The following is a 16121-nucleotide window of genomic DNA, read 5'->3' as shown; positions in this document are numbered from 1 at the left end:
TTTAAAAAATTCGAAACAAAAAATTTTGCTGAAAGGTGATACATTTTTTAAATTATAGAGATACATTTTTTAAATTATAGAGATACATTTTTTAAATTATAAAATTTGTAAACATAGATGGCATATTTTTCACACTTAAAAAATTTCTTAAAGATTTTTTATTGCAATGCAAACTATCTAAATAAACAATATTACGTTTAAGCAAAGCAATTTATTTTTAAAACATTTAACATAGTTATAAAATATTAACTTTTATTAAAATATCTGGAAACACTAATCAAGAAAAAATTACTACTTTGCAACAACAAATGGCACTGGTATTTCATACACAATAACTATAAATACACCATATAAATGAATTTTTAAAAAAAAAAACTACAGATTTTTCATTAGTATTCATTAAAAATTAATTAGCAAATAAGTATGAATTTTAGGAATTAGCAAATTAATTAGCACAGATGAACAATTTGTAACATTTATTGGGAATTTTTCAGCTGGTTGAAACTAGCAATAGATACTGGATTTAAAATTGCATTTCTACAAGATTCAAAAAGCAATTTGCACGCTATTATTCATGCACTAAAAAATTTAAAGGAAAAAAAAAAACTTTATGATTTAAAAAGCAAACTTAGATAATTAAAAAGTAGGGGGGGTCACCTAAAAAAATACAGTTTTAAGAGAGTGGGAGTCATGCATTTGAAGGAAATTTAAATTTGTTAACCTCTTCTGGCATAGAATTTTAAAAGCATCTTTTAGAAATGTATAAAAAACAGTAACTACATCCCCTTAATAGGTGAAGAAAACGTAAAATCTTAAACTTGTTTTTTCTAATAATGTTGCCTCAATACTTAAAAAAAAAATTTAAAAATTTATAAACGTGGTAGGCTTCTAAACAATAGTTAACCTTTAGCCACACTAAAGTTAGTAAACACCTGCAAAAATAGCACTTCCACACTTAACAATTTAAAAGAAAAATCTTAAGTTTCAAAATTAAAATATTTTGTAAGGCTGTGATCCAAGATTACAGACATAGTATTATTATTCATTTAAATGAAAAATTGTTACGTGATATAATTTACTGATAACAGTCAGTAGTCATTTGAACAGCAGTTTTAAAAATAGGTTTTAATCAAAAACAAGTAACTTAAGTATAATAGTTCTTACGCAAAACAAAACTTAAGGCAATGTCAAATATAGGCTTTCTAGCTCTGAATGCCTATTACCTGACATTTAGTGTTCCAGTTATTCAATAAAGGACCAAGACTGTAACTGTCTAAGGGAACTTCAATGCCTATACGAATTTTGGAGTGAATACTAATTTTGAAAGTATTGATCTTGGCCTTTCAAAACATTAACAATTTAAAATAAAAATTTTCCTGTCAAAGAGCGAAAATACAGTACTAACTTTTGTGACTGACTATACAGGATGTTGCATAAAGATAGCCCTTTATATTTTATGAATCCTTATCAAAAGTTAAAAGAAATATACACAGAGTGTCTAACCATTATATAAATCCGGAAAAATCAGAAACACTTAAAATACGACAAATTACAATAGAGGAAAGCGAATGTAATAAACATCAAAGGAGTTTTAATTGGAAAATTGTTAAAATTTTAAGGAGTTAGGGTGTTGTTAATCAACTCCCCCAATCAAACACGTTTTGTTGTTTATTACTTCGGTCCTCTTATACTAGGATTTGTTAGCATAGGTGTAGAGTGTGGAGGGGAGGGGGCACGCTTTTTGTTTACAGAAAACTTTTTTTTTAACTTTAATATCTATGCATATTAATTTTTTATATGTATGTAGATTTATTTATAAATGCATATAGACATATATAAAACTTAAAATAAAGGAACAGTTTTCTAAAAGCAAAAAGCGTGCCCCCCCCCCCTGACGCTACGCCTTTGTTTCTAAGATTTTAATCGAATTTTTCTTCCCCAGTTAGAATATTAATTTGCGACACTTCATGTGCACACTTAATATAAATTTTTGATTAGGATTATAAAAATACATATTAAGGGCAGTCTCTTCAAAAACCCTGTACATACTTCCAATTTCTTTCAATATTTTAACACCAAACTGTCGATCATTAAAGATAAAAATATTACAGATCGGTAGTTTGAATACTTTTCGATTAAATTTTAAAAAAAATTATTTTAAATATTATCGCAATCGAACATTTCATAATTCTAATGCATCTGACGAAAAACAATTTCCAAATTTTTTTTAATTAAGTAGGGAATTAAGTAGGGATTAACGAACTGTTTAAGGAATAAGAAAAGGTTAACAGATTTCACGAATAGCTTGAAAGGAACGGCAATGGGAGATAGAGATCATTCAAAAAATAATAAATTAAAAGCATGTGCGTACTTAATTGGCTAGCAAACGAAAGTGATTAGTTTAAAACATAGTATAAAGAGTGAGAAAAAGCTGAGTAGCAAGTGAAGAGACAATATGGCATGCGGGGGTGGGGGGATTATTGACGAGTCTTACTCAATGGGGGCCGATTCCTTCAAGCTCGTCGCCAACATAGTTTTGGACACTGGTCACAAATGAGAAGTATTACGATAGAGAAACATCACACACAGCAGAAAAAGAGAGAGTACTTGAAGAGGTACAAGAATATGTTAGTAAGAAATACAGAGGGGGAAAATCAGTCACACCACCAAAACATGCTTTAACTAAAACATAGGATGTTTTTTCAAGGCTCGTTTACATAAAACTTCAAAAAATTAACTATATTTTATGAATGATGTAATAGTTAGGTTAAGTTATATCCATCTTTAGCCAGGGCACTCTTACGTGATTTATTTAAGTTAAATTACAATATAAAGGAAATCTAGTTTCTTGAAAGTGAAAAAATTTGTTTTTTCACTAAATGCCTTATACATTTGCAAAGTTACACTATTACTGCATTGTTAGGCCCAAGAAAATATGTAAACATGAAAAATAATTTTCAATAAATTTCCTCAAGGTGAAAAACCTTTAGTTAATTTTAAAAAAGTTTCATTTTTAAATATTTGCTTTTTATAAGTCTGATCTATTATTTTTTGAAAAATAGTGTTTGCAGTTATAATTATGAGTTAAAGGCATTCAAACTGTGTGAACTTTTTCCCTCCCTGACACAAAAGCTTACAAAAACAGGCATTTCGTTGGCTTTTTGAACAATTTTATACCTAATTATATTCTTTATTCACTCACAGCCAAATGATAATTAACGATTTGATCAAGTTTGAATTTTCATATTTTTTCCTTCACATCAAACAACTATCAACTTCGTGTAATTTTATATTTTAATGTTGATTATTTTTTACATTGTAATAGTTTATCTATTTTTTAACTTAAATATTTCTAGTATAAATATAGATACATTTTATTATTTTAATTTACATTATTAAACTCACAATGCACTTTCGTTAACTCAAACGAAGATTTTCGGCTATTTCCTTTAATAACTACTTTCACGATTTTTAATTTCTTTTAAATATAAAATATAAACTTAAGAATTCTAAAAAAGAAAAATCTACTTTTGATCATTTTTTGCGAGACAACAAATGAGACTAATTGACGTCACGAATAGGCGAGACTAGAAAAAGACTGCGTGTTTCTTTACTTATTTTTAATTTCGGTAAGTTTTTTAACACAGATAATTAAGTTTAAAACAAAAATAAAAAGGTTAAATTCACTAATGTGTTGTCTACGAAAACAGGATTTCCATCGAATGCAAATGCCTCGGAACATGGTTCACACGCAAAACTAAAGACAAAATTCAAGTAGTCATAAAAGCAAGGCATTACAATTTCAAGGATTAGTATAGACAGCTTTTTTAATAAGGTCTAGGCCAGAAGTGAGTAATAATATTCTATGTTTATAAAAACTTAAAAATCAAATAACAGTCTCTCATTGGACAGATAAGTCACATGGTATGCCCCAATTTCGTCCAGAATTATTTGGCTGTCATCAGCATAAAATTAAAAAGGCATAAGAAGGTGTCTGTCCAGACATTTTGTGAAAGGTCCGTTTTTCGTGAAATTGTGAAAAAATTACTCACATTCTTTCAACCAGGGTCCGCTTTTATGAATTTGTGCAAATAGGGTCCGTTATTGCAAAAAAAAAAATTTTTTCAAGGAGTTTTTAAATTGTAAAGACATACAAGATTATGCTCAACACTGTAAAATTATAATTAAAAAAATTAAATTTTAAAAAATAAACAACAATTGCTGCTTCTAAATTAGAGATGCAACATACAAATATTTGGTATTTAGCCTATACTGCTGAACGCAGAATATTAATTTCGGACGAATAATGGAAGAATCGTCTGCCGAAGACAAAACTTAATTCGTTTACATCCATCTTTCTTGTTTTCTGCCCTGGAAAGGGTTTATTCGATTAACAAAATAATAATGAAGATAAACAAATTTGTGAAGGGTCCGATTAAAAGAAAAATCATTTTGTGAAGGGTCCGTTTTTAAGTTAAAATATTTTGTGAAGGGTCCGTTTTTAAGTTAAAATATTTTGTGAAGGGTCCGTTTTTATGAAAAGATATTTTGTGAAGGGTCCGTTCTAAACAGACCCCTGATAAGGCATTGTTTACCTGTTAAATATTTCTTTACCCCTAATTTAAAGGTGTTTGCCTGTAACATTTAATTATCCAGTCCAATCTTTAGTAATTATTTTTTTTATATATAACGGTCAAAAAAGTGTAGAATTGTCAGAAATCCAAATTTTTTCAACATTTTAAATAAAATATAAAATTTGAACGAGTTCTTGAAATTTCAAAATAAAAAAAAATTTTTAAATTTTATTTCTCAAACACTATACAACCAATTTCGTTTAAATTTATATTTTGCAACTTAAAGCTATTTATTTTAAAATGATGTAAAAATTTGTCGACCTCACAATTCAATATTTTTCAGACTATTATTAAATAAGTCGTTCATTAATAATATAATCGTGAGCAAAAATTTTTCATATTCGATTAAAAAAAATTCAACAGGGATACGGAAAATACGCAAAAAGTAAAATTTCCATAAAGGGGCACTTAACTTCGACCGCTCCTGACAAACTAACTTATTGGGATCCTATTCTTAAGATCGCGGCTGCCTTTCATATTTTGATGGCGAAGAATTCAAATCAGTCGAAAAAAATATATTTATTCAAAGAAGAACATTTTGGGTCAGATTCCGTAATTTAATAAATAGTTTGCATTAATTAGCGTATTTAAATAAATCTTTTAAACCACTACGATTGGAACTCAATTCGTGAAAATTCGATTATAAGCTCACTCCACCAACCTTCCTTAAACTGTCATTAATATTTGCAAAACATATTTCTTTCAGCAAAAATATTTAGATTTGTTTTGCTCTTTCACAAAAAAAAATAATAAAAAAATAAAAATCCAAGTTTCTACTTATCTGATCAGTAAAGCACACAAAAATTGATAAACTGAATCTGTAATATCGGACCTAGTAATAAAACTCCCACCTGCTGATTAGAGTAGATTATTTACATGCGGCATTTGACGCAAATTCAATTTCGTCACCTCACACACCCGAGATGACCCTGATATTGTTTAACGTTTAGCGAAGGAAATGCGTCAAAACCAAAGTGAGAAAACTTGTGAAAATTTACTAGAGCAGCTGTTTTATTCCATCTAATGCATATACAACAAATTATCAGACGTTCCACGCTGACGTTTAATTGAAATATTATTGCATCACTCATCCATCTCGGAAATCATTACGTCTAAGAGAAGAAAAATATGAGTTAAGCCCCTTGTACACAGAGACGAGTTATTTCTTCTTCTACGTTAATCTACGGATAATTTATATGAACTACAATCTCCTTATCTATTAATAAACGGATAATTTATATGAACTACAATTTCCTTATATATTATTTAACATTACGAAACAATTTTGTGTTATATTCAGGGCTACAGGGGCAAATGATTGAGTGCGGGCACGATAAAATGTTAATACTCTAAACATTTTTAAAATTACATATTTATTAACTCTTTTTCAAACTGCATTTGTTTGAAATTCCATAATCTAGGAGTTGCCCGCACCGGAAATACGTTGATTTTAATTTTAACTATTTTCAAGAGATGTCTGCGATATTTTCGTAGTTCTCTATGTAATAATAATTTTAAATCTGTCTGGCAGCCATTAAATCACATAATCCACCATTGCGAATTTGGAACATTTTAGCTTAGTAGGCAGCAGAAATATTAAAATTATTAATCACCTCTGTCGTGAGATGAGATAGAAAACAGTTTATTTTAAAAATTTCTACAACCATTTATGAAAGGATCAAATATAAATCTAAATTACTTCGTAAATAAGTTTTTATTTCTATAAAAATAAAAATAAATTTTAAGTAAATATTTAACGTATTCATTCACTTCAGATTAATTACAAAATGAATCTTAATACAATACGTATAACCAATATTTTAACGCTACTTAAATTAATAGTTTAGACAACTTAACAAAATGAATAATAATTATAGTGTTGTCAATAGGTAAATAGCAGAGTTTATATATTTATTTATCTTGCGTGGCACCATAGACTATAATTACTTCAAAGTATTATTATTCCCTTCTACTTCAAAGCGAAATCAAATTATTACATACACAACAAGAAATGAGCCTACACAGAGAACACTAATTTTTTAACCAACTTTAAATAACAAAAAAAATTACGGTTAGATAAAAAGTATAGAATCTACCTTCGCTACACTCCTAATCTAGTCATTGTGTTCATTTAAATACGCTATCTTGAGCCTAATCACCAAATGTTAAAGGACGTGAAAGATCTCCCTAAGTTTTGAACTTTAAAAGCGTTTAAAAAAATATTTACAGTCTACAAATTAAAAATTTTCAAACTTTATAGAATTTGGTAATTAGGTTCTATGGAATTTGAATAAAATTACAATACAAAATATTCCAAATTATCAATTAGTAATAATAAAAAAGGAAATGGCATTCATAGAATTTTTCTCAGAAATATGGAGGAAGTCGAAACTTTACACTTCATTTAACATAACTTCCATAATTATGCTTTGATTTTATAAATGTCTATCATGTATAGAATTTGATTGAATAAAATTGCACGAAAAATATTCCAAATTATCAATTAGTAATAATAAAAAAGGAAATTGTATTCATAAAATTTTTCTGTGAAACATTTAAGTCGAAACTTTGCACTTCATTAAACATAACTTCCATAATTATGCGCTGATTTTATAAATGTCTATCAATCCATCCTTAACGAACATTAACATAAAAGGTAAAAAATTAACAATAAAGACAAAAAAATTAAAACATTAACACAAAAGATTTTTTTTTTTCAAGCTGAACTATTTTAATAATTTTTAACTTCACAATCGAAATGTTGCAAATAGTTTCTGGTCTTTTCTCTTGGATAAGGGGGTGCTTTGAATTAAATCACTTTCAACTCGCAAAAATGTCACACCCACTTAATAATAGACATCTTTTAAAGGACTTCAATGTTCAGTGAAGATAAATCGGTCGGTCACGCTCGGAACAAAATCTTGGCACCGTATCAATAATTTATTTTTTCTTCTTTTCCTTTTAAAAAAAAAATCATTACGACCTTCGGAAAAATTAGAGAACTCAGTCACATCAATGGAGAAAGTAAATAAAATGGCACTCTTACACGAGTCAAAATATGATTTTGCAGACATTTATTGCTGATTGACAGCGCTTTTTGTTCATAAAAACGCACTCTTGAAGAGAACAAAAGGTGATCTAGATTATTTTTGAAATATCTCATCATATATTATCTTACGAATGTCTTTCTGAATACCGAAATTTAGTTTAATTCAATATAAACTTTTGACTTCGAGTCAGCGAAGAAGAGAATCTTTTTGCACAGCACTAAAGAATAAATGGAAGAAAAAAAAGAAGAAAAATTTGACCAATAGCAGGAGTTCTTTAAAAAGGTCCGATAGGGAGACTAGAGAACCTTTAGTTTTTTTCAAAAGTTGCCCTGGGTGCAGAAAAATTATTGGCACAATAATTTGTTCCAAGCTTAGAAATTTTATCAGTCTAAAAAAATGATTGCAAGCCACAGCTCGATTAATTCTAGAGGTTGGATTAGGGTGAAATAAAAAAACAAAATTTTGGTAAAATTTTAATGTTTTTTTAATAAGAAAATAAGTAAAAATCATTAAAAAATAAAAACCATTTATGTCAATATTGAAAAAAAGTATTTGCAGACTTATATAGAACGAAATTTGAAGTTTAACAGGAAGACTTAATTTGGAAAAGGAAAGCACTAAAACTTAATATATTCTTGTTTTGTTATAACCAGAATACATGGAGGAACGAAATATTTTGTCAGAATATTTTTATATGATACTTGCTATTGAATTTGTAATACTTTAAAATAATTTTCGCGCAACACTATTCATATTCAAATAAAACTATTTTCACTCATATTATATATAAAAATAAAAAAAAATAGTTAAGTGTCTTATTTGACAGGGTATAGGCTAAGTAATTAAACTAAACTTGTGATGTTATATGCATCTACCATTTCATTAGCTTTTAAAAAGCCGCATTACAGACAGAAATTTAGAAACTTATAAATTATTAGTGTAGGATGGAGCATCATAAATAAGAAACGAGAATTTCCAATCCCAATTCTTTAAAATTAATTCAACTAAAATAAATTCATATAACTAATTTTCAATTTCTATAAAATTAAGACATTCAAATAACAGCTAGACGAAGAAATTGTCAAATAATAAAGTGTAGCATTTGTAGAACATTTTAGAGATAAAGCGAAATGGTTTCTGTTTACTCTAAACTGATAAGAGTAGAATATTATGAAACTTCGAAAATCATTGTCTTTTTATTTTTTTACAAGACCTACCAACAACAAAAACTCAAGTCTCAAGGGTAGATAGCGAGGAGAAAAAAAATTATCAGATGACTTGTGACGCAAAGAAATAAAAAAACATTCTAAACAAACTATTTTTTGATGACTCAATTATGACTATATTAAATATCAGGATTAAGTAACAAATTTAAGGTTGAAAACAATGTAGATTTGGCTTAATCTCTTTAATGATTGGAATCAGTGACGTTGTTTAGTGTTACCTAATACTTTCTATAGAGAATTACTAATAATCGGTATTTCTGATAGATTACTTCGGAAACTTTAAGCCCGTTAATATATCTTTTTTTTCTTTTCTGTTCTTTCAACACGAGTAGTGAAAATTTTAGTGCCACTTCGAAAACTAGAATATATATTGAGAAATTAGAATACGCACTTTATTTTACTTGAAGTGAGAAATGATAGTTATCAGTATTAACTTCTCCTTGATGCTCAACTCAAACACTGCTAAGATAAAAATCACATTTAATCTTTGCAGTCTTTGATTATAAAGTTAAATTAATCAATTTGATTGTTCAGATATAACTTGATAATTAAGTTAAAATTCAGGGTTTAGTAACGAATTTAATTTAGGGAAATGACCTTTTCATCTTTCAATTTGAAGTGTTTATTAGGATAATATTGAGCCGTATTTAAATCATTCGATTTTCTTAGGTTCCTTAAAAAGAAAAATATAGCTAAGTTTCGCCGTTTTTCATAAGTTTTAGTAAAATAAAAAAAATCAACTATAAATTACACACTTAACCAGATATTTGCATCTACATTTATAACCTTGTACATTTTTTTTAAAGCATATCGCTGTCATTAAGGTCTTCCAATAAGAGTTAGATTGACAAGTGGCATATAAATAGCTATAAAAGAGACAAAAAGGCCTTACACCGTAGCTCATAAAAATTAATGCGAGATATAAATTTAGATGGATCTTTAAATAATGAATTAAATAACGCTGATTCAAATTAATTTCCCCTGATTATAAACAGACTTAGAGAAAATTAAAAACTTTCTGCTTACACAAAATCTCAATTAAAAAACTCTCTGCACACATTGATTAATATTAATTGAGCCAAATTTGAATAAAATTAGAAATTATAATTTTGTTTGTTACCTATTCTATCAATTAATTAAAATCTTAAATATTTGATAATTTTTTTAAAAATAAAAATTCAACATATTTTTTTTCCCGGTTTAAAGTTCAGTAATTAAACTTTTATTTTAGTTTATTTTTGCTTTCTTACTGTTTTTCTTTAAAAAGTAATATTTTTAAAATTTCTGAAATATCAACATAGTAAAAATCATAATTGCATTCAGTTTTTTTCTCTTATATCCAATGAAAATATAGAGATTTTTTAAAAGCGTTAAGTTTTGACTTTATTTTTAAGACATTTTTAAAACATTTATCACACAAATTTTTATTTTTAAGTTTTGTTGATTCATTAAGTTTCAGTGATTTTCAAGTTTCAGCGATCAAACTTTTTTGGTAATATGTTAGGTGTATTGGAAATTAATGTAATTTTTATTACAATAAATTGTACAATATATTTTAAATAGTTTTTATTTTATTTTAATCAATGATGTTAAGTCCACGTAAGCAGAAATCTTTTGCTATCTAGACTACAAAATTTAAAAAACGGATTGAAAAAAAAAATTCCTATTTTTGAACATAGAATCAGGGACAGGTATTTTTGAAATGTTATAGCGATCACAAAGTATGAAAAGCTGATTGAAATAGTCCTACCTTTGTTCATTAAATTTTACACACTTATTCAAGACGTGCTGTGCAAAACATTCCGTAAAAAATAGTGAGTAGGGGTGGATGAATGAAATAAAAAAATTAACTTACATAATCAAGTAAGAAACTTTTGAATGAAACATCTGTATACATTTGAATAATCCAATGAGTACTCAATACTCAAAATTTGAGCAAATTTAGAGTTTTATGCAATATTTTGTTCTTGTTTTATACTTTTCTATGTTAAAATATGAAGCAAAACATAATGTTTTTACCTTATCAGATTTGTTTGATCATTACCAAATAAAATAGTTTCAAAATATAAAAAGGCAAGATTTATAATTGTATGCAAATACTCTCTTTTCATTTGAGAATATCAGGCATAAATAAGTAGATGAAAATGTAAATATAATGTAGATATCTAATATTTTTATTGCTCTTCAGAAATTGATTAGAGTAGAAGGAAATTGTTTTCGATAAATTTAATTTAAATTACATTACATGGATATCTGCTACATTTCAGATTTTCAAATCCATGAAATTTCATGCCTTTCCATAAATTTTTCATGACTTACAGAGTTAACTATTTTCTTCGACAAAAGCACAATAAAGATAAAAAAGAATTATGATAGCATTAATTGAACTGATAGGTATAACTAAAACTGTTATACTCTGCATCTTCATTTTTATTGATTACAAATTTAAAAAAAAGAGTAGTAAAGAAAGAATTGAAGCGAAAGAACAGTTGAAAAAAATACAAAAGCAAATAACTAAATACAGTCAGATATATGTAGTTATTTAAAGCTGTTGTATTTCTTCTTAAAAGTAATAAATTTTATATAGCAATTTTGACTAATATATGGAAAAGGCCATCGTTTCCAAAATTTCACAATAAATGTAGATTAAATAGTGTTACTTTTTATCATGAATTCAGTAATGCTAGAATTTAGAAATAATATGATTGTCAAAATTTATTAGAAAAANAAAATGAATATTAATCATGAATATAAGCTTATAAAGTATCTCTCTGACTCTCCCTTTCAAACAAATAAAATAAACTGTGTTTTTAAGTTCCACTTTTGAAAATTTGATTTCCGGGAACTTCAGCGATCAATGATTTTTTGAAACGTCACCTTCGATCTCCGGAAACTTCCGGATCACTGTTAGCGAAAAATCCGGAAATCCGGATTTTTTCCGGAGCACAATCAGCCCTGTGTAGATTAAATAGTGTTACTTTTTATCATGAATTCAGTAATGCTAGAATTTAGGAATAATGTGATTGTCAAAATTTATTAGAAAAAAAATTACTATTTCAAAACTGATTGACAGTTAACATGATGCATGATGACTATTTGAAAATTAAAATCTATGAAGATACAATTTACCATTAAAATCTATTTGAATAGCACGCCTGCACCAAAACTCACTACTATGCTATTGCAATGAAAGAAAATTTAGTCTTCACACACTATAAAAAATAATAATTATTAAAAATTGCTAGCAAATTTTAAAACTTTGTGATTATAGCTTCCAAAAAATGAATTAATTTAATTTGTTTCCACACAAAGGTCATTCCAACTTTATATGAAGGTAAATAATTTAAGCCTAGTTCTTTACTAAATAATGGTGATTTTAAAAATGATACATTTTGGTGCTAATCTTTGTTGGACAATTTTCCGATTGTTCAAACAAAAGACATATTCATATGAAAAGAATTGTTATTAAATTGTTAGTTTAATCAAGAATTTAACGAATTCAAAATATAAGCTTCAAAAAGATTTGATAACTAATACAAATTGTGTATGAATACAAATAGCTCTATTTCTTATCTTCATTCTAATTATAAAATGCGATACTAATTATGACAAAATTTTCAGGCGCCTTTAGAAGTCCTATTGTGAGTTTGAAGACTGGAAGTTATGTGATCCAAAAATAGGAGAAAAAAATGGGGAAAATTAAACCTTTTAAAATAAATTATAAATTAAACCAAATATTATTACTTGGGTATATTCTCATTTAACTGTTCCAGAACAGTAAACTATCTCAACCTAACACAAACTAAACTTATCAAGCAAGAATCATTGAAGCAAGAATCATTGAATCAATAAACTATTGAATAAGTAATTCTATTAAAAAGGTTTAAAATTTGTTTCATTTGGAGGGATTAGAATAACTGTCTTTTCAAGAGTCTTCAACAATACTTATTACCTAAATGACATAAAATTCCAATAATAGTATGACTTATAAAAGAACTTCGGAAATTAGTATGAATTAATGACAATTATTCGATTATTAAAGAGCAGCTCAGCAAGACCAAATCAGTCAAGCCAATATTTCGATACCCAAAACAAAGCAGGTTAAATACAATTAAACATTTATGCTCTTCAAATATAAAACATTAAATGTCAGACAGTTATTAATATGCAATAAATTTCATGCTAATCTTCTATAACAACATAAAACAATGCACACAATTCAATGCATGATAATAGTTTGCAAAAAAAATAATAACTTGTCGTAAATAATAAATAAAAACATACCGGCTCACTTTCAGAAAAATTTTTGGCATATTGAATGAATAAAATAACTTAAGACAGAGGACAGAAAAAGATGAGATGAAATAACTATAACGAAGACATTCAAATTACGGTACTAGCTAACTTCAAGACTAACTCAAAACTAACAAGGTTCAAAAAACCAGACAAGCTGGAGGACGAAATAACCGGAATATAGCAGAGTTGAGATGTTTTAGAACGTGTCACAGTCCATTTCATTTCTAGGCGCGTTTAGAAAGAAGAAAATTTTTACATTTAAAAATGTTTTATCGTATTAGATAAAGTACTTTTTAAGTAAATCTAGACTATCTTATCATCAAAAAAGGTGTACTTTAACCAGTGGTAAAATAACGAATAATAGAAACGCGTATTGGGAAATTGTGACGTATTTCTTATCGTATTTTTTGTGACGTATTCTTGACGCAGCATTGCAAAACACAGATAAATTATATTGCATAGATTAATAATTTCCGAAACGATTCTTATCCCTTTTTACGCAACTGTAAACTTTGCTTCTTTTTACTACTTGTCAAAGAATCTTATGAATCTGAAACTAAACAAAAAGAAATATTGGGTAAAAATTAGTGGCGTACGAATAGATATGCGCATACGAATTCCCATTACATTTTGCGTACAATATTTTGCTAAAGGTGTTTCAAATCAAAATTTTCAATTTTTGGAAAAACAAAAGTCATATTAATTTGACACGAAATTTCTGTTGATACCTCAAAAACTTGAGTAATTTTTCTTTTCTAAAGCACTTATTCACAGAATCCAATTAAACCGCACACTTACATACTTACTAAGTTCTTTAGCACTTGATATTGTCAATTCTATTGCAGGAGGAGACTTGACATTTCGTTCATATTAAAATTTTGATAGGTTTTTTTAGATAAAAGTAAATTTTAGGAATCAAGTTACATTTTAATCGTGATGTATAATCTAAACTTAAAAAGAAATACCACATTGGAATTCAAGACACGAACATAGAACCCTCGATGCTAAATGTTTGACAGGTGTAGCTAGAAACTAGGTGTGTTCAAAAAATGAAATTGTTATGCAAATTTCCGGAACATGCGAAAAAAACTTCGAAATTCAACTACCTCTTGACTTACTCCTTATAAATATGTGAAATTTTACTTTTGGCTTATTTATTTTTTTACATTCTTTCAAATTATATCGGTGTTTTCAAATGGTACTACAAACTAAGCCTGACACAAAAGTAAGAAGACAAAAATAAATGAAAATTAAAAAAATAATTTTCATTCGGCAGAGGATCAGCTTGAAAAAAATTTCTTTATAACTATAATTTTTTTAATCAAAAAATACTGTATGAAAAAATGTGTGGAATGAGCTTTTGACTATGCAAACCCTCGGCAAGGTACCCCAAGATTGAATTGAGTCAGCATGCCTTATATACTAGAGAATTGGTGTTTAATAACCGTAATGGCAGTTATGCTACATTACTCACCCACGAGAATTTTGTCAGCGATAGAATTCGATGAACGGGCACCACTAGTTGTGTCAACGTGAATTTTGCGAAAGACTGGGAGAGCTGTATTAAGTTCACCGGAATTTGAGTGCTTGTGGTGAGAGCTGTATTAAGATCGACGAGTTTTGAGAGTTTGTCACGAGAGCTGTATTAAGTTCACCAAATTTTGAGTGCTTGTAGTGAGAGCTGTATTAAGTTCACTGTTGTGTGTGCGATCCCTCCTGTGTTGCTACTAGCAGTCGAGTGATTGTGGGATCCCATTGTGTGTAAATGAGACTGAGAAGCAACAGAGCTAGGAGGACGATGAAATAGTCACAAATAGCGAGTCGTCAACTGCTCAATGTGGACCATCCATCAAAGTGTTACTTATGGCATATGCGAGCTTTACTTACGATGCATGCGAGCTCATATCAAGGCCGCAGGCCCCAAATGTGGCGAATGAGCTTTCGACTATGCCAACCTTCATCAATAAAAAGGTATCCCAAAATTGAATCGAGTTAGCATGTCTTATATACTAGTGAACTAATGTTTCATAATCGTAGTTTTAGTTACACCATATATATATACTCTACTGAAGTTTACGTAGAGGCGGAGAAAATGGCGTAATAGTGTATGAAAAATAAGGCACGTCGCTTAAGCAGCAGTTGTTATGGCAAAAAGAATTATTAATATTTCACATAATTGTAAAATATTTTAGAGTTTTAAATATTGACTTTATTGTTAAGTTTAACAAATCTATGCTAAAGCGATGCAAAAATAAAGATTTGCTTCATTGCGTATTTATAAGCAAAAATTATTTTAAATTTGATATAAATATTAACGAAATTTGCTCCAAAAATTTAAATAATTTTAAATATAAGGAGCTAAATACAATTTCAATTTTAATAATTACAACCTTGGAACTTGAAAATAGTTAAAATTTCTAGTAATTACAAGTTTAGAAATTGATATTTTACTTTAATTAATTTGGACAGATTTTCGCTAAAAAAAACATTTTTAATCAAAAAATTTAACTAAATTTTTTATAACGAAAAGAAAACTAGAATAGATTTCTTTTTTCATTTTATTAAATTAAAAGTTGCAGTAGCTTATGCTTAGTTAAAATGTGTCATAAGAACTAAATTGTAATATGTAAAAATTTATGTTGTTGTTGTCAATTTACGTCGCACTAGAACTGCACAATGGGCTATTGGCGACGGTCTGGGAAACATCCCGGAGGATGATCCGAAGACATGCCATCACAATTTTGATCCTCTGCGGAAGGGATGGCACCCCCGCTTCGGTAGCCCGACGACCTGTGCGCGAAGTCGAGCACTGTAAGGTAGATAACGAGGACCAATACCGCACACCCTCGGTCCCTACGCAGAATGGTCCAAGTGGTCACCCACCCGCACACTGACCGTAGCCAGTGATGCTTGAC

At 28.2% G+C, this 16121-nt stretch overlaps 1 protein-coding gene across 2 annotated transcripts in view; it reads right to left on the bottom strand.

The window, feature by feature from the left end:
- LOC107444193 (phosphoenolpyruvate carboxykinase, cytosolic [GTP]) overlaps nt 1-13550 on the bottom strand; it is a 33923-nt gene extending 20373 nt beyond the window's left edge. Inside the window, exons 1-2 of one of the 2 annotated variants that reach the window (XM_071179478.1) lie at nt 13195-13399; nt 2495-2606 (exon numbers count right to left, since the gene is read on the bottom strand). In XM_071179478.1, the coding sequence (XP_071035579.1) occupies nt 2495-2532 (38 nt within the window). In that variant the 5' untranslated portion in view covers nt 2533-2606; nt 13195-13399. Of the gene's footprint in view, nt 1-2494; nt 2607-13194 lie in introns of both variants that reach the window. The other variant, XM_043052839.2, reaches the window with a different exon arrangement.
- Nucleotides 13551-16121: the final 2571 nt, after the last annotated feature.

This window comes from Parasteatoda tepidariorum, chromosome 4 (genome assembly GCF_043381705.1).
Source record: "Parasteatoda tepidariorum isolate YZ-2023 chromosome 4, CAS_Ptep_4.0, whole genome shotgun sequence".
Classification (NCBI taxonomy): Eukaryota; Metazoa; Arthropoda; class Arachnida; order Araneae; family Theridiidae; genus Parasteatoda; species Parasteatoda tepidariorum.
The sequence above is the reverse complement of the archived record's forward strand: the minus strand, read 5'-3'. Positions and strand labels throughout refer to the sequence as shown.